Source organism: Rutilus rutilus, assembly GCF_951802725.1.
Source record: "Rutilus rutilus genome assembly, chromosome: 1".
Classification (NCBI taxonomy): Eukaryota; Metazoa; Chordata; class Actinopteri; order Cypriniformes; family Leuciscidae; genus Rutilus; species Rutilus rutilus.
This window is the reverse complement of record NC_140209.1, coordinates 347,501-372,285: the sequence shown is the minus strand read 5'-3', so window position 1 is coordinate 372,285 and position 24,785 is coordinate 347,501. Positions and strand designations below refer to the sequence as shown.

At 47.4% G+C, this 24,785-nt stretch overlaps 1 protein-coding gene across 2 annotated transcripts in view; it reads left to right on the top strand.

Annotated features, from left to right (window-relative positions):
- Positions 1 to 24,785, top strand: part of grin2ba (glutamate receptor, ionotropic, N-methyl D-aspartate 2B-a) — a 72,951-nt gene that overhangs the window by 29,228 nt on the left and 18,938 nt on the right. For both annotated transcript variants that reach the window (XM_084435521.1, XM_084435520.1), the window contains 6 exons: positions 7,089 to 7,232; positions 9,071 to 9,341; positions 15,303 to 15,495; positions 18,211 to 18,325; positions 23,395 to 23,603; positions 23,819 to 23,990. In XM_084435521.1, coding sequence (XP_084291647.1) covers positions 7,089 to 7,232; positions 9,071 to 9,341; positions 15,303 to 15,495; positions 18,211 to 18,325; positions 23,395 to 23,603; positions 23,819 to 23,990 — 1,104 coding nt within the window. The remainder of the gene's footprint in view (positions 1 to 7,088; positions 7,233 to 9,070; positions 9,342 to 15,302; positions 15,496 to 18,210; positions 18,326 to 23,394; positions 23,604 to 23,818; positions 23,991 to 24,785) is intronic.

The window sequence follows — 24,785 nt, the reverse complement described above, 5'->3', positions numbered from 1 at the left end:
CTGGGGATGGAGGTGTGGAAGGACACTGAAATTTGTGAAAATGTCAACTGTTTAAATCCTTTCTTTAAAGTGAATTTCGTTTTGTATAAATTGTATCTTAATTTTAATAAATTTTATTCATCAACAAATTGCTTGTTGATATAATCATGGAGGCGTCCGCGCGGTCACTTACTTATTGCACGTTAACTGGAGCGCATCTCATCCTAACTTAACGAAACTCAGCCTATGCCTCACACAGACAAGAGAAATACATCAAATACACAAAGCTTAAATAGTCTTTAAACGAAATAATTTAAAACGAAAGAAAAAAGCTAGGCTACTCTCTGATTATGTAATCCATTATGTGCATTTCTCTCTCTAGGCGCGCTCACTACGGAGATGGCGATCGTCAACTTCATCTCTGCAGCCGAGTCGACACTGTCAGAAGTTTATTAATAAAAATCAATGCACGCGTCACCGGATTTACAAATGCACTTCTTGCCTGTTGCACGCACACATATTATGTCGAAATAACGAGATATTATGTTGAAATAACATTATTCTTAATAAAACATCTTTTAGAATATTTGATTGAATGCTGAATGTTGCGCTTGTTCAATTTAATAAAATAAAAAATTTAATTGTGATCATTAAAATAATTGAATATTAAATATTTAGTGGCCAAGTTTTGCTCATTTATATATGTATTATATAGCAATGGTTTATTCTAAGTTTACTCAAGTGGAAGAATGTGACTAATAAACGTAGGCCTACTAGCACTATGCATTATATTTTGAAAAAGAAGTAATTATCTTAATATCAAAACCTTAAATTTCCTCTGGACTCAATGATAAATACATGGCTGACCGTTGGAACGAACCATAAAAACTAGAAAATCGCATTCATGACGATTTATGGTGATTTTATTTCCGTTAGACCTTTGCCTACATTGACGCTGATGCATTAAAGAGGAGGGGCTCCCCTGTTCCAAGATGGCGGCTCTATTGACGCATTCGTTCCAATGAATTGCCGTATACAAGGCGACATCTAGTGTTTATATCTATGGCTCCCGACGAGCTGGATGGCCTTGCATGGCTGACACCGCCGTCAGTGTATGAGTGAGTGAGTGAGTGTGTGAATGGGTGAATGTGAGGCTATATGTAAAGCGCTTTGGTGGCCATAGGTCTGTGAAAGCGCTACATAAATGCAGTCCATTTACCATTTTTATGATGGTTTGTGCTGGTTTATGATGGTTTGTGCTGGTTTATGATGGTTTGTGCTGGTTTATGATGGTTTGTGCTGGTTTATGATGGTTTATGATGGTTTGTGCTGGTTTATGATGGTTTGTGATGGTTTGTGCTGGCTTATAATGGTTTGTGCTGGTTTTGTCTGGTTTATGATGGTTTGTGCTGGTTTGTGCTGGTTTATAATGGTTTGTGCTGGTTTATGATGGTTTGTGCTGGTTTGGTCTGGCTGTTTGAGTGAGATCTTTTGCAAAAACTGCTTGGAAACACTGAGTCTTGTGAGATGGACCAGATGAAACCAGATTTGATGTTTGTTCTCAAGAGCTCTGTGATGTGCTGTGCCTACAGACAGGAGCCTGAGGGGTCAGAGGTCAGACGGGACGACCTTCAGCCCAGAGAGAGAGAGAGAGACTCTCTCTCTCTCTCTCTCTCTCTCTCTCTCTCTCTCTCTCTCTCTCTCTCTCTCTCTCTCTCTCTCTCTCTCTCTCTGTGCCCTGGTTTAGATAGTGTCAGTGTATCATGTGTGCTCCGCTTTAAAGACCAGAGAACTAGGACACATATTTAGGGCTCCTTCTCTTTCTCTCTCTGTCTCTCAGTCTCTCTCTCTCTCTCTCTCTCTCTCTCTGTCTTCTCATCTCTCCGTCTGTTCGTCTGTTTGTCCTTCCTCCGTCCTGCTCTCTGTTCCTGCTGTCTGCTGTTCATCACAGATACAGAGAGAGAGAGAGAGAGACGCTGAATGAGAGAACGAGTTGAGCTCGGTCAATTACCCAGAGTTCTGTGCCAAGATGCCTGCTGTCAGGACGCCACAATCTGTTACACACACACACACACACACACACACACACAGCAGTCATTGAGCAGAGGAAGTCATGTGACTGTTCCTGAAGTGTGTATGTTGTGTGATTGTGAACCGCAACACCTCAAGTTTAAGAGTTATGTTGGTGAAATGAAAACTGAAATAGATGTTTTAGGGCTGTATCGATAACTATCACAATAACTATAGCGATAACTAGAACAATAAATGTATCAATAACTGTAATGATAATAATAATAACAATAACTGTATCGATAACTAGAAAAATAACTGTATCGATAACTAGAACAATAACTGTATTGATAACTGTAATGATAATAATAAGTCAAGTTACCTTAATTTCACGCTTTTAACAATGTACAGGATGGGCCATTTATATGGATACACCGTAATAACATGGGAATGGTTGGTGATATTAAAGTCCTGTTTGTGGCACATTAGTATATGTGAGGGGGCAAACTCCTCAAGATGGGTGGTGACCATGGTGGCCATTTAGAAGTCGGCCATCTTGGATACAACTTTTGTTTTTTCAATAGGAAGAGGGCCATGTGACACATCAAACTTATTGGTAATGTCACAAGAAAAACAATGGTGTGCTTGGTTTCAACGTAACTTTATTTGTTCATGAGTTAAGTTTCTGACCACTTCTAAAATGTGTTCAATGTGCTGCCCATTGTGTTGGATTGTCAATGCAACCCTGTTCTCCCACTCTTCACACACTGATAGCAACACCGCAGGAGAAATGCCAGCGCAGGCATCCAGTATCCGTAGTTTCAGGTGCTGCACATCTCGTATCTTCACACCATAGACAATTGCCTTCAGATGACCCCAAAGATAAAAGTCTAAGGGGGTCAGATCGGGAGACCTTGGGGGCCATTCAACTGGCCCACGACGACCAATCCACTTTCCAGGAAACTGTTCATCTAGGAATGCTCGGACCTGGCACCCATAATGTGGTGGTGCACCATCTTGCTGGAAAAACTCAGGGAACGTGCCAGCTTCAGTGCATAAAGAGGGAAACACATCATCATGTAGCAATTTCAAATATCCAGTGGCCTTGAGGTTTCCATTGATGAAGAATGGACCCACTATCGTTGTACCCCATATACCACAGCAAACAGCAATGTGCAGCACCTGAAACTACGGATACTGGATACGGATACTCCTGCGGTGTTGCTATCAGTGTGTGAAGAGTGGGAGAACAGGGTTGCATTGACAATCCAACACAATGGGCAGCACATTGAACACATTTTATAAGTGGTCAGAAACTTGTAAATAACTCATGAACGAATAAAGTTACGTTGAAACCAAGCACACCATTGTTTTTCTTGTGACATTACCAATAAGTTGAATAAGTTCTTCCAATAAAGAGCACACACACACACACACACCCACACACACACACCCAGGTTCCTAACCGACGACGAAGACTTAACAGAGCAGCCATCGAGTGTTAGACAGTATTCTAGATTATTACGTGAGGACGTTTTTTGTCCAATAATTAGAATCTCTGTTTTTTCAGAATTTAGAAGGAGGAAATTACTAGTCATCCAGTTTTTTATATCAGCTATGCATTCTGTTAATTTTGTGAATTGGTAAGTTTCGTCTGGGCGTGAAGAAATATAGAGCTGAGTATCGTCGGCATAACAGTGAAAGCTAATTCCATGTTTCCTAATGATATCTCCTAATGGTAGCATGTAAAGAGTGAACAGCAGCGGTCCTAGTACTGAGCCTTGTGGTACGCCATACTGAACTTGTGATCGATGAGACATCTCTTCATTTACTGCTACAAACTGATAACGGTCAGATAAGTATGATTTAAACCATGCTAGTGCAATTCCACTAATGCCAACATAGTTTTCTAGTCTATTTAAAAGAATGTTGTGGTCAATGGTGTCAAACGCAGCACTTAGATCGAGTAACACTAATAGCGAGACACAACCACGATCGGATGATAAGAGCAAATCATTTGTGACTCTAATGAGAGCAGTCTCGGTACTGGCGTGATTCTGATCTTCAACCAGATGGATTTTAAATCTGGTTTTATATTTTAAACCCCTCACTCATCAATGCGAGTTGTATGTTCGTGTTGGATGGTCTGCTTTGTCTATCCGTAGACTAAAACACTGGCATGTTCTTATTTATAGAACTATCCTGGGACTGCTTCCTTTATATCTGTAAAAATGTGTAGGTAGTTATAGCCTTCGGCCTCAGGATTTTGTCCTATTGTCGGTTCCAGTGGTGTGGACTGAACTGGGAAAAAGGCATTTAAATGTGCAGCTCCTTCTGCCTGGAATAATCTGCTAAATAAAGTGAATCTCAGGGAATTGGTTTCATTGGACATTTTTAAAGTGATTTTAAAAGGCTTGGAGACGTTTGTAGATGCTTTGCATGACTTATGTATTGATTTACTTATTTTATTTTTTAAATTTGCCTTTGTTTTCTATATATATGTATGGATGTGTGTTATTTGTTAAGCCCACGTGAATTGTGTGTTGATAATCTTGGCCAGGACGCTCTTGCAAAAGAGATTTTTGATCTCAATGTGCTTTCTTTCCTGGTAAAATAAAGGTTATTATAATGGAACTAGATAAGATTCAGATTGTTCCTATCCAGTCTGACTTCTGACCTGTAATGCTGGCCATAATCATTTAAGGCCTCTCTGTATGCAATCGAGCTCTCCTTCCATGAAATGCGAAATACCTCTAGTTGTGTTTTCTTCCAGTTGCGCTCCATCTCTCCGGCTGCTCTCTTAAGGGCCGAGTGTGCTCGCTGTACCACGGCGGTGGACTATTCTCTTTAATCTTCTTTAAGCGCAACGAGGCAACTGTGTTTTTTTGTAACTATATCGTTATGGTTGTTGGAGTGAACGGGCCTTAACTCGCTCTGTATGAGAGTCGAGCTTCACGCTTGTGCAGGGAATGGTAGGATTGATGACTGTGGGACATCAGAGCGGAGAAAGTAATAAAACCATTACATTTATGCAAATGAGGAGCAGAAAACGCAGTGATGTCTGGAGTTTCTGCTGGATTTACAGCGTTAATTCATGTTATATACACATTCCTTGCATTACAGTCGTTTATATGTGTGCAGAAATCAGCTTTTTAGAATGTGTGTGTGTGTGTGTGTGTGTGTGTGTGTGTGTGTGTCAGGATAGTCAGAGAAGCACAGCTGCCAAAGCAGTGTGTAGCCACAGTGTGACAGCGGAAGAACCGCTTGTGTGTGTGTGTGTGTGTGTGTGATGAGTAGCTGTTACACACATCACTCTCTATCTAAAATGACTTTATCTATCACTATATCATAGAGCATGAAAACGCTGAAAACGCTGAAAACTCACAAATAACAATAGCTCACCCGGTTTACATACAAACCCATAACCGTTTACAAGACTTTATTAATAATTCAGCTTATTTCCCGGCAGTGACGTCGAAACGTCATCAGTGGTGTGTGTGAGTATAGTATTCCACATGTTTGTCTGTGGTTATGTTAAATAAAGCATTAACAACCGTTACAGAGGCTTATTCTGTTGTTTGTTACAGTCATTATATGGTTTAAGATGTTACCATAAACATATGGATATATAATGTTCATTTTGTTTGTGCTGGGGCCAGTTGCATAAACATAGCCATTATGATCTTAAGATCTCGCATGAGCCACGAACTGCCAGTCTTACTTTTCGGTATCAGATTACGCCAGTCTACATTTTTATGTAACTAATGTTCAAGAACAGTCTTAAATAAAAAAAAAGTACGTTTAACCTGTAAGACTAGTCTAAGCGGTTTATGCAACAGTCTTTTAAAAGCCTTAATTGTGTTGCATAAACATGATCCCGATGTCATGTGATCACCTGCGGCCAATCACAGTCTCATATTGATTAAATACAGTTTCTTAATGTTTACGAATCTGGTTTAGGCACTAATAGCGTCTCTAATGATCTCGTTAAAATGAGCCAAATATTTAATTAAAAAGGAGAGTTAGAACCAGGTCAGCTCTAATTAAGATATAATGACTAATTACATGTGCACGACTTTAATTAGAGAATCCACAGTATGTGTGACATAACATTACAAAACACAAGAGAGCGAGAGAAATGTGAAGTCTTTATGAACTTATGAACATAGAGCTGTGTGATAGTCCATGTGAATCATACCTGTATTCTGTAATATAGTATAGTATATCATGAGGAATATGAATTGGATTTGGAGATATTTTGAGGGTTTTTTTAACCCTTATTTTTACCTCGGATCATTTTGACTCTGGAATTTTATTTTGAAACATTTTTAAAAAGTTTACTGTTAATCAAAGGGGTCCGAGACCCCAGGACTTGAACCATGAATACACACGATTTGAGGAGTTTTGTGGCTGAAATTTAAAAAAAGTAACAATTTGAGCCCTTTAGGATTGAATGGAATGCGAGGAATGCTTCAGTACACATAGAAGAACCTAAAAATACTCAAAATTCAAACTACAAATGCTAAAACTTTACCAAAAACAGATTTTATAACGTCTACATGTGTATCTGAATGCACACGGAAGACAAACTGGCTTTAGGACCCAGCGGAACTCACGGAATTAAATAATGTGCTTTAAATTATTAAATTATCTGGGGGGGAAAAAAGTGTTTAAATTACTATTTATTGATCTAGTCATCTAAAGATAAATAGAATAAAAAATAACAAAAAATCAACAACAACAAAAAATTGCATTAAAATTGCATACAAAATAAAAAAAATTTGCTTGGGGTGATTTTGACCAGCGAGGGAAAGATGTGTTGCAGGAGGCGAAGATGAATGTGTGTGTGTGTGTGTGTGTGTGAGAGAGAGAGACAGGTGTGTGTGTGTGTGTGTGTGTGTGTGTGTGTGTGTGTGTGTGTGTGTGTGTGTGTGTGTGTGTGTGTGTGTGTGTGTGTGTGTCTCGACCTGTGTGAAACCACTTTTTCTGCCTGTGTGTGTGTGTGTCCTCATGAATGCATTAACAGATCTTCTGCCTGTGTGTGTGTGTGTGTGTGTGTGTGTGTGTGTGTGTGTGTGTGTGTGTGTGTGTGTGTGCAGGACGACAGCTCCATGTTCTTCCAGTTCGGTCCCTCCATCGAGCAGCAGGCGTCTGTTATTCTCAACATCATGGAGGAGTACGACTGGTACATCTTCTCCATCGTCACCACATACTACCCCGGGTACCAGGACTTCGTTACCAAGGTAACACACACACACACACACACACACACACACTCACACTGGTACATCTTCTCCATCTTCACCACATACAACCTCGGGTACCAGGACTTCGTTACCAAGGTAACACACACACACACACACACACACACACACACTCACACTGGTACATCTTCTCCATCTTCACCACATACAACCTCGGGTACCAAGACTTCGTTACCAAGGTAACACACACACACACTTTAACCCTTTGAGTTGGTCAAAAACACACAAGGACAAGCATTGGGATAATACAGTATCAGCATCACAGATATTTGTGTTGGGACAGGATGAGGTTAGCATAAACACAGCTGGTGGTTTGCTCAGGAGTGTGTAGAAGAACACAGAACACAGAAGAGGAGAGCTGGACCCTTGCAATGTTCCAATCCCCTTCACTTTGTGGGTGCATAAATGTAAATGTTTCTTTGCAAAAGTATTGGTAATTGGTAATGGCACACTGTCTAACAGCAGAAGATGACGTATTTAAACTCATCCGAAGCTCAAATCAGATCAGAGATGTTCCTGTCCGTCTCCTCTGGGAATAAATGAGTACTGGTGTGTAGTTGAGTTCTGATCTGATAATGTCAGCCAAATTAACACTATCACTGAATGTGAAGTGTCTTTTACAGGTTTTCTCAATCGCTTTGGCACATTTTTCGAAACTCAGTTGTCAGAGCTGTTTGCATGAACATCAGGACTGTCCCGATATCCACCAGAGGGCACTATTGTCATTGCATCAAGGACTACATTACCCATAACCCATTGTTCTCATCATGCATGATTATCTACAGCTGTTTCTCATTAGCTTGTTTATCCCAGCCGATGTTAACCCTGTTCCCTCAGCTGTTCATGCTGAAGTCTTGTATGGTGGTGGCCAGATCGAGGCTTCATGCAAATGTGCAAATGTGCCGTATCGAAACAATCCCACACCTGTCTCCGCGGTGACCCCTAGTGGTCAGAACAACTACAACAAACACCCGGGCCAAACATGCATAAAAACACCTTTTACAAATCTATTGCAAATTCTTTATTGAAAGTAAAATCTTTCAAATGCAATTATCTAATCATCTGATAAGATTATCGAGTGTCTATAGTGTCTTTCATCAATCGTCAGAGTTTGTTTTGTTTGTTCTATGAATGGCTCAGCTAAACAGGCCAGTAAGAGACTATTAACATAGTCGTTTACTGAAATCATGTGACTCTGGCAGTTTGATACACTCTCTGAACCATTGACTCAGAACAAAAGATTCGTAAAGGTTTCGAAGCTTCATGAAGCAGTGTTTTGAAATCACCCATCACTACCTAAACCTTTGTGTCTTCGACAAGAACTCTATTCCATGTCTGCAAAATGTAGTTATTCAAACAAAACATTTAATTCATGCTTCAAAACCTAGTCATTGTGTCAGTAAATCGGCCAATGGCACCAAAATAATAAAATTGTCATCATGTGAGTCACTTTGATCAAAATGGTTCGATGTATGAAGCGGTCATAGCCGTGTTTATCGTAAATAAAACACAGCTATTGACCAATCAGAATCAAGGACTGGAACTAACCATTTTATCATTGTACTTACTCTTTTGCACACATGTGCCAAAACACATGCAATTTGCTTAAATCAATAAGGAAATTCAAATCCAATGGGAACGAGAAATGAACTGTTCAGAGACCTCACTCAAGAATGGAGCCGAAGCGATTGAGGAAAACTGTAAACCCCAACTAACTAGTTCAGCTGGAGTAATTGTAATTGGAGTTAGTGTGTGTGTAATTGGAGTAATCAGTTGCTTGTCTCAACGGGCTTCGCTCATATTGTGTGATCCACCAGATCCGCAGCACGATCGAGAACAGTTTCGTGGGCTGGGAGCTGGAGGAGGTGCTCCTGCTGGACATGTCTGTGGATGACGGAGACGCTAAGATCCAGAACCAGCTGAAGAAGCTGCAGAGCCCTGTGATCCTGCTCTACTCCACTAAAGAGGAGGCCAACGTGATCTTTGAGGTGGCTCATTCTGTCGGCCTGACGGGCTACGGCTACACCTGGATCGTGCCGTCTCTGGTGGCGGGAGACGCAGACCACATCCCGCCAGAGTTTCCCACAGGTGTGTGTGTGTGTGTGTGTGTGTGTGTCTCTCTGGTGGCGGGAGAAGCCGACCACATCCCGCCGGAGTTTCCCACAGGTGTGTGTGTGTGTGTCTCTGGTGGCGGGAGAAGCCGACCACATCCCGCCGGAGTTTCCCACAGGTGTGTGTGTGTCTCACTGGTGGCGGGAGAAGCCAACCACATCCCGCCGGAGTTTCCCACAAGTGTGTGTGTGTGTGTGTGTGTGTGTGTGTCTCTCTCTCTGGTGGCGGGAGACGCCGACCACATCCCGCCGGAGTTTCCCACAAGTGTGTGTGTGTGTGTGTGTGTGTGTGTGTGTGTGTGTCTCTCTCTCTGGTGGCGGGAGACGCCGACCACATCCCGCCGGAGTTTCCCACAGGTGTGTGTGTGTCTCTCTGGTGGCGGGAGAAGCCGACCACATCCCACCGGAGTTTCCCACAGGTGTGTGTGTGTCTCTCTGGTGGCGGGAGAAGCCGACCACATCCCACCGGAGTTTCCCACAGGTGTGTGTGTGTGTGTCTCTGGTGGCGGGAGAAGCCGACCACATCCCGCCGGAGTTTCCCACAGGTGTGTGTGTGTGTGTGTCTCTGGTGGCGGGAGAAGCCGACCACATCCCGCCGGAGTTTCCCACAGGTGTGTGTGTGTCTCTCTGGTGGCGGGAGAAGCCGACCACATCCCGCCGGAGTTTCCCACAAGTGTGTGTGTGTGTGTGTGTGTGTGTGTGTGTCTCTCTCTCTCTGGTGGCGGGAGACGCCGACCACATCCCGCCGGAGTTTCCCACAGGAGTATGTGTCTCTGATGTGTGTGTGCATCTCTGAGGTGTGTGTGGATGGGTTTCTGAGGCGTGTGTGGATCTCTGAAGTGTGTGTGTGTGGGTCTCTGAGGTGTGTGGACGGGTCTCTGAGCTCAGGGCTGAGGTGTGTGTGGACGGGTCTCTGAGATCAGGGCTGAGGTGTGTGTGGACGGGTCTCTGAGATCAGGGCTGAGGTGTGTGTGGGGGTCTCTGAGGTGTGTGTGGACGGGTCTCTGAGATCAGGGCTGAGGTGTGTGTGGATGGCTCTCTGAGCTCAGGGCTGAGGTGTGTGTGGACGTGTCTCTGAGATCAGGGCTGAGGTGTGTGTGGACGTGTCTCTGAGCTCAGGGCTGAGGTGTGTGTGGACGGGTCTCTGAGATCAGGGCTGAGGTGTGTGTGGACGGGTCTCTGAGATCAGGGCTGAGGTGTGTGTGGACGGGTCTCTGAGATCAGGGCTGAGGTGTGTGTGGGGGTCTCTGAGGTGTGTGTGGACGGGTCTCTGAGATCAGGGCTGAGGTGTGTGTGGACGGGTCTCTGAGATCAGGGCTGAGGTGTGTGTGGGGGTCTCTGAGGTCTGTGTGGACGGGTCTCTGAGATCAGGGCTGAGGTGTGTGTGGACGGGTCTCTGAGGTGTGTGTGGATGGGTCTCTGAGATCAGGGCTGAGGTGTGTGTGGACGGGTCTCTGAGATCAGGGCTGAGGTGTGTGTGGACGGCTCTCTGAGCTCAGGGCTGAGGTGTGTGTGGACGGGTCTCTGAGATCAGGGCTGAGGTGTGTGTGGACGGGTCTCTGAGATCAGGGCTGAGGTGTGTGTGGGGGTCTCTGAGGTGTGTGTGGACGGGTCTCTGAGATCAGGGCTGAGGTGTGTGTGGACGGGTCTCTGAGGTGTGTGTGGACGGGTCTCTGAGATCAGGGCTGAGGTGTGTGTGGACGGGTCTCTGAGATCAGGGCTGAGGTGTGTGTGGGGGTCTCTGAGGTGTGTGTGGACGGGTCTCTGAGATCAGGGCTGAGGTGTGTTTGGACGGGTCTCTGAGATCAGGGCTGAGGTGTGTGTGGACGGGTCTCTGAGATCAGGGCTGAGGTGTGTGTGTGGACGGGTCTCTGAGATCAGGGCTGAGGTGTGTGTGGGGGTCTCTGAAGTGTGTGTGAATGGGTCTCTGAGATCAGGGCTGAGGTGTGTGTGGAGGTCTCTGAGGTGTGTGTGAATGGGTCTCTGACATCAGGGCTAAGGTGTGTGTGTGGACGGGTCTCTGAGATCAGGGCTGAGGTGTGTGTGGACGGGTCTCTGAGATCAGGGCTGAGGTGTGTGTGTGGACGGGTCTCTGAGATCAGGGCTGAGGTGTGTGTGGGGACGGGTCTCTGAGATCAGGGCTGAGGTGTGTGTGGGGGTCTCTGAAGTGTGTGTGAATGGGTCTCTGAGATCAGGGCTGAGGTGTGTGTGGAGGTCTCTGAGGTGTGTGTGAATGGGTCTCTGAGATCAGGGCTAAGGTGTGTGTGTGGACGGGTCTCTGAGATCAGGGCTGAGGTGTGTGTGGACGGGTCTCTGAGATCAGGGCTGAGGTGTGTGTGTGGACGGGTCTCTGAGATCAGGGCTGAGGTGTGTGTGGGGACGGGTCTCTGAGATCAGGGCTGAGGTGTGTGTGGGGGTCTCTGAGGTGTGTGTGGACGGGTCTCTGAGATCAGGGCTGAGGTGTGTTTGGACGGGTCTCTGAGATCAGGGCTGAGGTGTGTGTGGACGGGTCTCTGAGATCAGGGCTGAGGTGTGTGTGTGGACGGGTCTCTGAGATCAGGGCTGAGGTGTGTGTGGGGGTCTCTGAAGTGTGTGTGAATGGGTCTCTGAGATCAGGGCTGAGGTGTGTGTGGAGGTCTCTGAGGTGTGTGTGAATGGGTCTCTGACATCAGGGCTAAGGTGTGTGTGTGGACGGGTCTCTGAGATCAGGGCTGAGGTGTGTGTGGACGGGTCTCTGAGATCAGGGCTGAGGTGTGTGTGTGGACGGGTCTCTGAGATCAGGGCTGAGGTGTGTGTGGGGACGGGTCTCTGAGATCAGGGCTGAGGTGTGTGTGTGGACGGGTCTCTGAGATCAGGGCTGAGGTGTGTGTGGGGACGGGTCTCTGAGATCAGGGCTGAGGTGTGTGTGGGGGTCTCTGAAGTGTGTGTGAATGGGTCTCTGAGATCAGGGCTGAGGTGTGTGTGGAGGTCTCTGAGGTGTGTGTGAATGGGTCTCTGAGCTCAGGGCTGAGGTGTGTGTGTGTGGACGGGTCTCTGAGATCAGGGCTGAGGTGTGTGTGGACGGCTCTCTGAGCTCAGGTGTGTGTGTGGACGGGTCTCTGAGATCAGGGCTGAGGTGTGTGTGGGGACGGGTCTCTGAGATCAGGGCTGAGGTGTGTGTGGGGACGGGTCTCTGAGCTCAGGGCTGAGGTGTGTGTGGACGGGTCTCTGAGATCAGGGCTTAGGTGTGTGTGTGGACGGGTCTCTGAGATCAGGGCAGAGGTGTGTGTGGACGGGTCTCTGAGATCAGGGCTGAGGTGTGTGTGGACGGGTCTCTGAGATCAGGGCTGAGGTGTGTGTGTGGACGGGTCTCTGAGATCAGGGCTGAGGTGTGTGTGGGGACGGGTCTCTGAGATCAGGGCTGAGGTGTGTGTGGGGGTCTCTGAGGTGTGTGTGGACGGGTCTCTGAGATCAGGGCTGAGGTGTGTTTGGACGGGTCTCTGAGATCAGGGCTGAGGTGTGTGTGGACGGGTCTCTGAGATCAGGGCTGAGGTGTGTGTGTGGACGGGTCTCTGAGATCAGGGCTGAGGTGTGTGTGGGGGTCTCTGAAGTGTGTGTGAATGGGTCTCTGAGATCAGGGCTGAGGTGTGTGTGGAGGTCTCTGAGGTGTGTGTGAATGGGTCTCTGACATCAGGGCTAAGGTGTGTGTGTGGACGGGTCTCTGAGATCAGGGCTGAGGTGTGTGTGGACGGGTCTCTGAGATCAGGGCTGAGGTGTGTGTGTGGACGGGTCTCTGAGATCAGGGCTGAGGTGTGTGTGGGGACGGGTCTCTGAGATCAGGGCTGAGGTGTGTGTGTGGACGGGTCTCTGAGATCAGGGCTGAGGTGTGTGTGGGGACGGGTCTCTGAGATCAGGGCTGAGGTGTGTGTGGGGGTCTCTGAAGTGTGTGTGAATGGGTCTCTGAGATCAGGGCTGAGGTGTGTGTGGAGGTCTCTGAGGTGTGTGTGAATGGGTCTCTGAGCTCAGGGCTGAGGTGTGTGTGTGTGGACGGGTCTCTGAGATCAGGGCTGAGGTGTGTGTGGACGGCTCTCTGAGCTCAGGTGTGTGTGTGGACGGGTCTCTGAGATCAGGGCTGAGGTGTGTGTGGGGACGGGTCTCTGAGATCAGGGCTGAGGTGTGTGTGGGGACGGGTCTCTGAGCTCAGGGCTGAGGTGTGTGTGGACGGGTCTCTGAGATCAGGGCTTAGGTGTGTGTGTGGACGGGTCTCTGAGATCAGGGCAGAGGTGTGTGTGGACGGGTCTCTGAGATCAGGGCAGAGGTGTGTGTGGACGAGACTCTGAGATCAGGGCTGAGGTGTGTGTGGTAGTGATGCGCGGGTCGTCTCATAACCCGCGGGCCCCGCGGGTAGCCCGCGGGTCGGGTTGGGGCGGGTCAAAAAATTGTCACTTTATTTGCGGAGCGGGTTGGGGCGGGTCATTAAACAAAATAAAATAAAAATCCATATGTTGCATGCAATGTCCAGCCTATATTAAATATTTGGGAATATCAATCTAATCATATTTTAGTAGGTTATTTGATAAGGCCGTAGCAATGCAACTTGCGTGATTCCCCCAAACCTTTGGCGTCACGTGACACAGCTCGCGCAAAGCAGCTCGCGCCGCCAGACACAACAACAAAGACGGAGAAATAAAAGTGAAGATGGAAGATGAGGTGCGGGAGAAATTGAGGTCGGGATTTTACATAATTAAAAGAAAAAAAGGTGAATGATGAATTAGATGAATACAAACGCTGCTTTGTTAATATTGAAAATGTTTAAATCATTATCTTATTAATATGACCTGATTTATGGTTCATATTCAGAATCGTCTGTTATTGCCAGTTTACAGGGCGATGTTTCCAAGCACTTTCAGGCTGAAATAAAGGCTGTTTTCATTTACATTACAATGCCTAGTTTGTCTATTTAATGGTCGCGGGTGCGGGGCGGGGCGGGTTGTAAAAATAGATACAGTGGTGCGGGGCGGGCTGAGGCGGGCCAAATAATTTCATAAAAGCGGGACCCGCGGGTTGGAAAAAAAGCCGACCCGCGCATCACTAGTGTGTGGGGGTCTCTGAGGTGTGTGTGAATGGGTCTCTGAGATCAGGGCTGAGGTGTGTGTGTGGACGGGTCTCTGAGATCAGGGCTGAGGTGTGTGTGGACGGGTCTCTGAGATCAGGGCAGAGGTGTGTGTGGACGGGTCTCTGAGATCAGGGCTGAGGTGTGTGTGGACGGGTCTCTGAGATCAGGGCAGAGGTGTGTGTGGACGGGTCTCTGAGATCAGGGCTTAGGTGTGTGTGTGGACGGGTCTCTGAGATCAGGGCTGAGGTGTGTGTGGACGAGACTCTGAGATCAGGGCTGAGGTGTGTGTGGGGGTCTCTGAGGTGTGTGTGAATGGCTCTCTGAGCTCAGGGCTGAGGTGTGTGTGGACGTGTCTCTGAGATCAGGGCTGAGGTGTGTGTGGACGTGTCTCTGAGCTCAGGGCTGAGGTGTGTGTGTGTGGACGGGTCTCTGAGATCAGGGCTGAGGTGTGTGTGGACGGCTCTCTGAGCTCAGGTGTGTGTGTGTGGACGGGTCTCTGAGATCAGGGCTGAGGTGTGTGTGGATGGGTCTTTGAACTCAGGGCTGAGGTGTGTGTGGACGGGTCTCTGAGCTCAGGGCTGAGGTGTGTGTAGACGGGTCTCTGAGCTCAGGGCTGAGGTGTGTGTGAATGGGTCTCTGAGCTCAGGGCTGAGGTGTGTGTGGACGGCTCTCTGAGCTCAGGGCTGAGGTGTGTGTGGACGGCTCTCTGAGCTCAGGGCTGAGGTGTGTGTGGACGGGTCTCTGAGCTCAGGGCTGAGGTGTGTGTAGACGGGTCTCTGAGATCAGGGCTGAGGTGTGTGTGGACGGCTCTCTGAGCTCAGGTGTGTGTGTGTGTCTCCTCAGGCATGATCTCGATCTCCTATGACGAGTGGGATTATGGTCTGGAGGCTCGTGTGAGGGACGGTGTGGCCGTGATCTCCTCCGCTACCTCCACCATGATGATGGACCGAGGGCCACACACACTCCTGAAGCCCGAGTGCCACGGGGCCCCCGACAAGAAGAGCCCGATCGCAGGCAACAACAACGAGGTGCTCAGGTGAGACTGCATTCTTAACATGACCCTTCATTAAACCTCAACATCTTTTACTTTGTGGGGACAAAACACGGTCTTATAAATATACAGAATGAGTTTATTTATTTTTTATGTTAAAGTGCAGAAAGTTTTGTGTGATGGGTGGGTGTAGGGGTCAGGTCAGTGTGTGTGTGTGTGTGTGTGTGTGTGTGTGTGTGTGTGTGTGTGTGTGTGTGTGTGATGGGTGGGTGTAGGGGTCAGGTCAGTGTGTGTGTGTGTGTGTGTGTGTGTGTGTGTGTGTGTGTGTGTGTGATGGGTAGGTGTAGGGGTCGGGTCAGTGTGTGTGTGTGTGTGTGTGTGTGTGTGTGTGTGTGATGGGTAGGTGTAGGGGTCGGGTCAGTGTGTGTGTGTGTGTGTGTGTGTGTGTGTGTGATGGGTAGGTGTAGGGGTCGGGTCAGTGTGTGTGTGTGTGTGTGTGTGTGTGTGTGATGGGTAGGTGTAGGGGTCGGGTCAGTGTGTGTGTGTTTGTGTGTGTGTGTGTGTGAGTGATGGGTAGGTGTAGGGGTCAGGTCAGTGTGTGTGTGTGTGTGTGTGTGTGTGTGTGTGTGTGTGTGTGTGTGTGTGTGTGTGTGATGGGTAGGTGTAGGGGTCAGGTCAGTGTGTGTGTGTGTGTGTGTGTGTGTGTGTGTGTGTGTGTGTGTGTGTGTGTGATGGGTAGGTGTAGGGGTCGGGTCAGTGTGTGTGTGTGTGTGTGTGTGTGTGTGTGTGTGTGTGTGATGGGTAGGTGTAGGGGTCGGGTCAGTGTGTGTGTGTGTGTGTGTGTGTGTGTGTGATGGGTAGGTGTAGGGGTCGGGTCAGTGTGTGTGTGTGTGTGTGTGTGTGTGTGTGTGTGTGTGTGTGATGGGTAGGTGTAGGGGTCGGGTCAGTGTGTGTGTGTGTGTGTGTGTGTGTGTGATGGGTAGGTGTAGGGGTCGGGTCAGTGTGTGTGTGTGTGTGTGATGGGTAGGTGTAGGGGTCGGGTCAGTGTGTGTGTGTGTGTTTGTGTGTGTGTGTGTGTGTGTGAGTGATGGGTAGGTGTAGGGGTCAGGTCAGTGTGTGTGTGTGTGTGTGTGTGTGTGTGTGTGTGTGATGGGTGGGTGTAGGGGTCAGGTCAGTGTGTGTGTGTGTGTGTGTGTGTGTGTGATGGGTAGGTGTAGGGGTCGGGTCAGTGTGTGTGTGTGTGTGTGTGTGTGTGTGTGATGGGTAGGTGTAGGGGTCGGGTCAGTGTGTGTGTGTGTGTGTGTGTGTGTGTGTGTGTGATGGGTAGGTGTAGGGGTCGGGTCAGTGTGTGTGTGTGTGTGTGTGTGTGTGTGATGGGTAGGTGTAGGGGTCGGGTCAGTGTGTGTGTGTGTGTGTGTGATGGGTAGGTGTAGGGGTCGGGTCAGTGTGTGTGTGTGTGTGTGTGTTTGTGTGTGTGTGTGTGTGAGTGATGGGTAGGTGTAGGGGTCGGGTCAGTGTGTGTGTGTGTGTGTGTGTGTGTGTGTGTGTGTGTGTGTGTGTGTGTGATGGGTAGGTGTAGGGGTCGGGTCAGTGTGTGTGTGTTTGTGTTTGTGTGTGTGTGTGTGTGTGTGAGTGATGGGTAGGTGTAGGGGTCGGGTCAGTGTGTGTGTGTGTGATGGGTAGGTTTAGTGGTCGGGTTAGTGTGTGTGTGTGTGTGTGTGTGTGTGTGTGTGTGTGTGTGTGATGGGTAGGTTTAGGGGTAGAGTTAGTGTAAGGAGACAGAATATATAGTTTGTACAGTATAAAAACTATTAAGTCTATGGCGAGTCCTGATAACTGTGTGTGTGTGGTTTCTCTCAGAGCTGCTGCTTTATGCAGAGGTCTCTCTCTCTTTCTCTCTCTCTCTCTCTCTCTCTCATGATGATGTTTCCATAGTAACACTGGGAGGAGTTTGGAAGCTGCAGTGATTGTGCTTGCATATGTCACACTTCCCCCTCCACACTGAGACCATAGCACATCAATAAATACTGAAGACAGACAGATAGATAGATAGATAGATAGATAGATAGATAGATAGATAGATAGATAGATAGATAGATAGATAGATACATAGATACATAGATACATAGATAGATAGATAGATAGATAGATAGATAGATTACGGTGACCGGGAGGGGACATGTTCGGTTCACTTAGTTTTGTCATGGCCACAACATATAAACTCGTGGGAACGTGATAATATGTTGTTGCCACGAGATATTAATTTGTGGGAACGTCATATTAAGTCGTGGGAACATGATAATAAATCGTGGCCACAAGATCACATGTTGAGAGATCGACATCTATTTCCCGTAGCCACGAGTTATGTTGAGGGAACCACACCGGTCGATACTGTACATATACAGCAGTCGGAGATGGAGATGACTGAGGAAATAACAGTTTACTTAGAATCAGGAATGTAATATAAAGATATAGTGCGGTCTTTGGCATTAAGACATGGGTACGTAAGTGACAGACACCTGAAGCGCATTCTTCAGTTGAATGGGCTTTTTCGTCGCAAATTTGCTGGCTTAAATGAAATAGATGTTGTTCGCTCAACATACGATCTCGTGCCCACGAGATATAATGACGTTCCCACGAGTTTTTATGCTGTGGCCACGACAAAACTAAGTGATAGATAGATAGATAGATAGACAGACAGTCAGTGGATGTTGAGTATCTCAGGTGACATGATGGCTTGTGTGTGTGTGTGTTTGACAGGTATCTTATGAACGTGACGTTCGAGGGCCGTAATCTCTCCTTCAGTGAGGACGGGTATCAGATGCACCCCAAACTGGTGATCATCCTGCTGGACAAGGAAAGACAGTGGGACAGAGTAAGAGTCATGAGTCTGTGTTCGTGAGTCTGTGTTCGTGAGTCTGTGTTCGTGAGTCTGTGTTCATGAGTCTGTGTTCATGAGTCTGTGTTCGTGAGTCTGTGTTCGTGAGTCTGTGTTCGTGAGTCTGTGTTCATGAGTCTGTGTTCGTGAGTCTGTGTTCGTGAGTCTGTGTTCGTGAGTCTGTGTTCGTGAGTCTGTGTTCGGGAGTCTATTTTCATGAGTCTGTGTTCGTGAGTCTGTGTTCGTGAGTCTGTGTTCATGAGTCTGTGTTCATGAGTCTGTGTTCGGGAGTCTGTGTTCATGAGTCTGTGTTCATGAGTCTGTGTTCATGAGTCTGTGTTCGGGAGTCTGTGTTCATGAGTCTGTGTTCGTGAGTCTGTGTTCATGAGTCTGTGTTCGGGAGTCTGTGTTCATGAGTCTGTGTTCATGAGTCTGTGTTCGGGAGTCTGTGTTCGTGAGTCTGTGTTCATGAGTCTGTGTTCGTGAGTCTGTGTTCGGGAGTCTGTGTTCATGAGTCTGTGTTCGTGAGTCTGTGTTCGTGAGTCTGTGTTCATGAGTCTGTGTTCGTGAGTCTGTGTTCGGGAGTCTGTGTTCATGAGTCTGTGTTCGTGAGTCTGTGTTCGTGAGTCTGTGTTCGTGAGTCTGTGTTCATGAGTCTGTGTTCGTGAGTCTGTGTTCGTGAGTCTGTGTTCGTGAGTCTGTGTTCATGAGTCTGTGTTCGTGAGTCTGTGTTCGTGAGTCTGTGTTCGTGAGTCTGTGTTCGTGAGTCTGTGTTCGTGAGTCTGTGTTCGTGAGTCTGTGTTCATGAGTCTGTGTTCATGAGTCTGTGTTCGTGAGTCTGTGTTCATGAGTCATGAGTCTGTGTTCATGAGTCTGTGTTCGTGAGTCTGTGTTCATGAGTCTGTGTTCGTGAGTCTGTGTTCATGAGTCTGTGTTCATGAGTCTGTGTTCGTGAGTCTGTGTTCGTGAGTCTGTGTTCGTGAGTCTGTGTTCGTGAGTCTGTGTTCGTGAGTCTGTGTTCGTGAGTCTGTGTTCGGGAGTCTGTGTTCATGAGTCTGTGTTCATGAGTCTGTGTTCGTGAGTCTGTGTTCGTGAGTCTGTGTTCATGAGTCTGTGTTCGTGAGTCTGTGTTCGTGAGTCTGTGTTCATGAGTCTGTGTTCGTGAGTCTGTGTTCGTGAGTCTGTGTTCGTGAGTCTGTGTTCATGAGTCTGTGTTCGTGAGTCTGTGTTCATGAGTCTGTGTTCATGAGTCTGTGTTCGTGAGTCTGTGTTCGTGAGTCTGTGTTCGTGAGTCTGTGTTCGTGAGTCTGTGTTCATGAGTCTGTGTTCATGAGTCTGTGTTCGTGAGTCTGTGTTCGTGAGTCTGTGTTCGTGAGTCTGTGTTCGTGAGTCTGTGTTCGGGAGTCTGTGTTCGTGAGTCTGTGTTCATGAGTCTGTGTTCATGAGTCTGTGTTCGTGAGTCTGTGTTCGTGAGTCTGTGTTCATGAGTCTGTGTTCGTGAGTCTGTGTTCATGAGTCTGTGTTCATGAGTCATGAGTCTGTGTTCATGAGTCATGAGTCTGTGTTCGTGAGTCTGTGTTCGTGAGTCTGTGTTCGTGAGTCTGTGTTCGTGAGTCTGTGTTCGTGAGTCTGTGTTCGGGAGTCTGTGTTCGTGAGTCTGCGTTCATGAGTCTGCGTTCATGAGTCATGAGTCTGTGTTCATGAGTCTGTGTTCATGAGTCTGTGTTCGTGAGTCTGTGTTCATGAGTCTGTGTTCGTGAGTCTGCGTTCATGAGTCTGCGTTCATGAGTCATGAGTCTGTGTTCATGAGTCTGTGTTCATGAGTCTGTGTTCGTGAGTCTGTGTTCGTGAGTCTGTGTTCGTGAGTCTGTGTTCGTGAGTCTGTGTTCATGAGTCATGAGTCTGTGTTCATGAGTCATGAGTCTGTGTTCGTGAGTCTGTGTTCGTGAGTCTGTGTTCATGAGTCTGTGTTCGTGAGTCTGCGTTCATGAGTCATGAGTCTGTGTTCATGAGTCTGTGTTCATGAGTCTGTGTTCGTGAGTCTGTGTTCATGAGTCTGTGTTCATGAGTCATGAGTCTGTGTTCATGAGTCATGAGTCTGTGTTCGTGAGTCTGTGTTCGTGAGTCTGTGTTCATGAGTCTGTGTTCGTGAGTCTGTGTTCGGGAGTCTGTGTTCATGAGTCTGTGTTCGTGAGTCTCCGTTCATGAGTCATGAGTCTGTGTTCATGAGTCTGTGTTCATGAGTCTGTGTTCGTGAGTCTGTGTTCGGGAGTCTGTGTTCGGGAGTCTGTGTTCATGAGTCTGTGTTCGTGAGTCTGTGTTCGGGAGTCTGTGTTCGGGAGTCTGTGTTCGTGAGTCTGTGTTCGTGAGTCTGTGTTCATGAGTCTGTGTTCGGGAGTCTGTGTTCGGGAGTCTGTGTTCGGGAGTCTGTGTTCGTGAGTCTGTGTTCGTGAGTCTGTGTTCATGAGTCTGTGTTCGGGAGTCTGTGTTCGGGAGTCTGTGTTCGTGAGTCTGTGTTCGTGAGTCTGTGTTCGTGAGTCTGTGTTCGTGAGTCTGTGTTCGTGAGTCTGTGTTCGTGAGTCTGTGTTCGTGAGTCTGTGTTCGGGAGTCTGTGTTCGTGAGTCTGTGTTCGTGAGTCTGTGTTCGTGAGTCTGTGTTCGTGAGTCTGTGTTCGGGAGTCTGTGTTCGTGAGTCTGTGTTCGGGAGTCTGTGTTCGTGAGTCTGTGTTCGTGAGTCTGTGTTCGTGAGTCTGTGTTCGTGAGTCTGTGTTCATGAGTCTGTGTTCGGGAGTCTGTGTTCGGGAGTCTGTGTTCGTGAGTCTGTGTTCGTGAGTCTGTGTTCATGAGTCTGTGTTCGGGAGTCTGTGTTCGGGAGTCTGTGTTCGTGAGTCTGTGTTCGTGAGTCTGTGTTCGTGAGTCTGTGTTCGTGAGTCTGTGTTCGTGAGTCTGTGTTCGTGAGTCTGTGTTCGTGAGTCTGTGTTCGGGAGTCTGTGTTCGTGAGTCTGTGTTCGTGAGTCTGTGTTCGTGAGTCTGTGTTCATGAGTCTGTGTTCATGAGTCTGTGTTCATGAGTCTGTGTTCGTGAGTCTGTGTTCGTGAGTCTGTGTTCGTGAGTCTGTGTTCATGAGTCTGTGTTCGTGAGTCTGTGTTCATGAGTCTGTGTTCATGAGTCTGTGTTCATGAGTCTGTGTTCGTGAGTCTGTGTTCGTGAGTCTGTGTTCGTGAGTCTGTGTTCATGAGTCTGTGTTCATGAGTCTGTGTTCTTGAGTCAGTGTTCGTGAGTCTGTGTTCGTGAGTCTGTGTTCGTGAGTCTGTGTTCGTGAGTCTGTGTTCATGAGTCTGTGTTCATGAGTCTGTGTTCATGAGTCTGTGTTCATGAGTCTGTGTTCGTGAGTCTGTGTTCATGAGTCTGTGTTCGTGAGTCTGTGTTCGTGAGTCTGTGTTCGGGAGTCTGTGTTCATGAGTCTGTGTTCGTGAGTCTGTGTTCGTGAGTCTGTGTTCGGGAGTCTGTGTTCGGGAGTCTGTGTTCATGAGTCATGAGTCTGTGTTCGGGAGTCTGTGTTCATGAGTCTGTGTTCATGAGTCTGTGTTCGTGAGTCTGTGTTCGGGAGTCTGTGTTCATGAGTCATGAGTCTGTGTTCATGAGTCTGTGTTCATGAGTCATGAGTCTGTGTTCGTGAGTCTGTGTTCGTGAGTCTGTGTTCGTGAGTCTGTGTTCATGAGTCTGTGTTCGTGAGTCTGTGTTCATGAGTCTGTGTTCATGAGTCTGTGTTCGTGAGTCTGTGTTCGTGAGTCTGTGTTCGTGAGTCTGTGTTCATGAGTCTGTGTTCATGAGTCTGTGTTCTTGAGTCAGTGTTCGTGAGTCTGTGTTCGTGAGTCTGTGTTCGTGAGTCTGTGTTCGTGAGTCTGTGTTCATGAGTCTGTGTTCATGAGTCTGTGTTCATGAGTCTGTGTTCGTGAGTCTGTGTTCATGAGTCTGTGTTCGTGAGTCTGTGTTCGTGAGTCTGTGTTCGGGAGTCTGTGTTCATGAGTCTGTGTTCGTGAGTCTGTGTTCGTGAGTCTGTGTTCGGGAGTCTGTGTTCGGGAGTCTGTGTTCATGAGTCATGAGTCTGTGTTCGGGAGTCTGTGTTCATGAGTCTGTGTTCATGAGTCTGTGTTCGTGAGTCTGTGTTCGGGAGTCTGTGTTCATGAGTCATGAGTCTGTGTTCATGAGTCTGTGTTCATGAGTCATGAGTCTATGTTCGTGAGTCTGTGTTCATGAGTCTGTGTTCATGAGTCTGTGTTCATGAGTCTATGTTCGTGAGTCTGTTTTCATGAGTCTGTGTTCATGAGTCTGTGTTCATGAGTCTGTGTTCATGAGTCTGTGTTTGTGAGTCTGTGTTTGTGAGTCTGTGTTCATGAGTCTGTGTTTGTGAGTCTGTGTTCATGAGTCTGTGTTCATGAGTCATGAGTCTGTGTTCATGAGTCTGTGTTCATGAGTCTATGTTCGTGAGTCTGTGTTCATGAGTCTGTGTGCATGAGTCTGTGTTCATGAGTCTGTGTTCATGAGTCTGTGTGCATGAGTCTATGTTCGTGAGTCTATGTTCGTGAGTCTATGTTCGTGAGTCTGTGTTCATGAGTCTGTGTTCGTGAGTCTGTGTTCATGAGTCTGTGTTCATGAGTCTGTGTGCATGAGTCTGTGTTCATGAGTCTGTGTGCATGAGTCTGTGTTCATGAGTCATGAGTCTGTGTTCATGAGTCTCTGTTCGTGAGTCTATGTTCGTGAGTCTGTGTTCATGAGTCTGTGTTCATGAGTCTGTGTTCGGGAGTCTGTGTTCGGGAGTCTGTGTTCATGAGTCTGTGTTCATGAGTCTGTGTTCGTGAGTCTGTGTTCATGAGTCTGTGTTCGTGAGTCTGTGTTCATGAGTCATGAGTCTGTGTTCGTGAGTCTGTGTTCGTGAGTCTGTGTTCATGAGTCTGTGTTCGTGAGTCTGTGAATCACATACTGAAGAGAATGACATCGGACCAACACAGGAGAAACATCATGTGACTGATGTCCCCGTCTGCATGTGTGTGTGTGTGTGTGCAGGTGGGTAAGTGGGAGAACGGCTCTCTGAGCATGAAGTACCACGTGTGGCCACGCTTCGAGCTGTACTCTGGGTCAGAGAACCGCGAGGACGATCATCTGTCCATCGTGACGCTGGAGGAGGCGCCGTTCGTGATCGTGGAGGACGTGGATCCGCTGAGCGGGACCTGCATGAGGAACACGGTGCCCTGCCGAAAGCAGCTCAAAACACTGTAAACACACACACTCTTCTGACCCAGTTCCTCCCAGTGAGGTTTCAGTGATCCCATCACCAGCCTTTTAAAGCCCGTTCTCATGGGCACCTCGAGACCAGCTAGAATCTCAGTATATTTATAAGTGTTGGTTAATATAACTGAAGGATGTTTGTGGTTAATGAAGAAACCTGTCAAATCACTAACCTGTCTTTCTCCATCTATCTATCGGTCAGTAATAAGACGAGCGAGCCTGCGGTCTACATCAAGCGCTGCTGTAAAGGTTTCTGTATCGACATCCTGAAGAAGATCGCCAAGTCTGTGAAGTTCTCGTACGATCTTTATCTGGTGACCAACGGCAAACATGGCAAGAAGATCAACGGCACGTGGAACGGGATGGTGGGAGAGGTACGAGTTTCAGATCAATAATACATGTGTTCTCTGTGTGTGTGTGTGTGTGTGTGTGTGTGTGGGTTACTTACTATTTATAATTAGCTGTCTATAAAAACAATCAAAGTCTTTGAGTTTGCATTGTCCCCATTTAGATAGCTGTGTGTGTGTGAGAGAGTGTGTGTGTGTGTTAAAAATATTACATTACACTACATTTCACACACTGCTATCCCATCGAAACACACACACACACACTCTTTCATGCCCCAGTTTAGTCTTATGAAGTGAAGTTCAGGTATTTAGAGCTAAAATTACCAACAGACAGAGAGAGAGAGAGAGAGAGAGAGAGAGAGAGAGAGAGAGACAGTGTGATAACCCAGTTACTGTGTGTTGTTGATCTAGAAACTCTCGTCTCTGCTTCATCTCTCCTCATGTGAACACAGTGCAGCAGTGAATGCTGGGAATGAAGTTAAGCTAACTCTGGAAGTGTGTGTGTGTGTGTGACCGAGTGTGTTTAGCTGATGTTCACCAGGAGTGCTCTGATTGATCAGTCAGCGATCGCTATCGGCTGATAACGGCTTTGGGAAGTTTGATCTGAGACTGATCTTTATCTGCACTAATGTCTTCACATCACCATGGCGTAACACTATAAGAGTTGAGGAACTCTGCCACTCGCACAGTAGGGGCAGCGTCGCATCCTCACTGAAGTTTAGCATTTCATTTCTTTGAGTCCCGCCACTCAGCACTCGATTTCTTTCTCTTTGGTTGTTTGATTAACATTAATGACACTCACTGCTCTTGAATGACTAACTA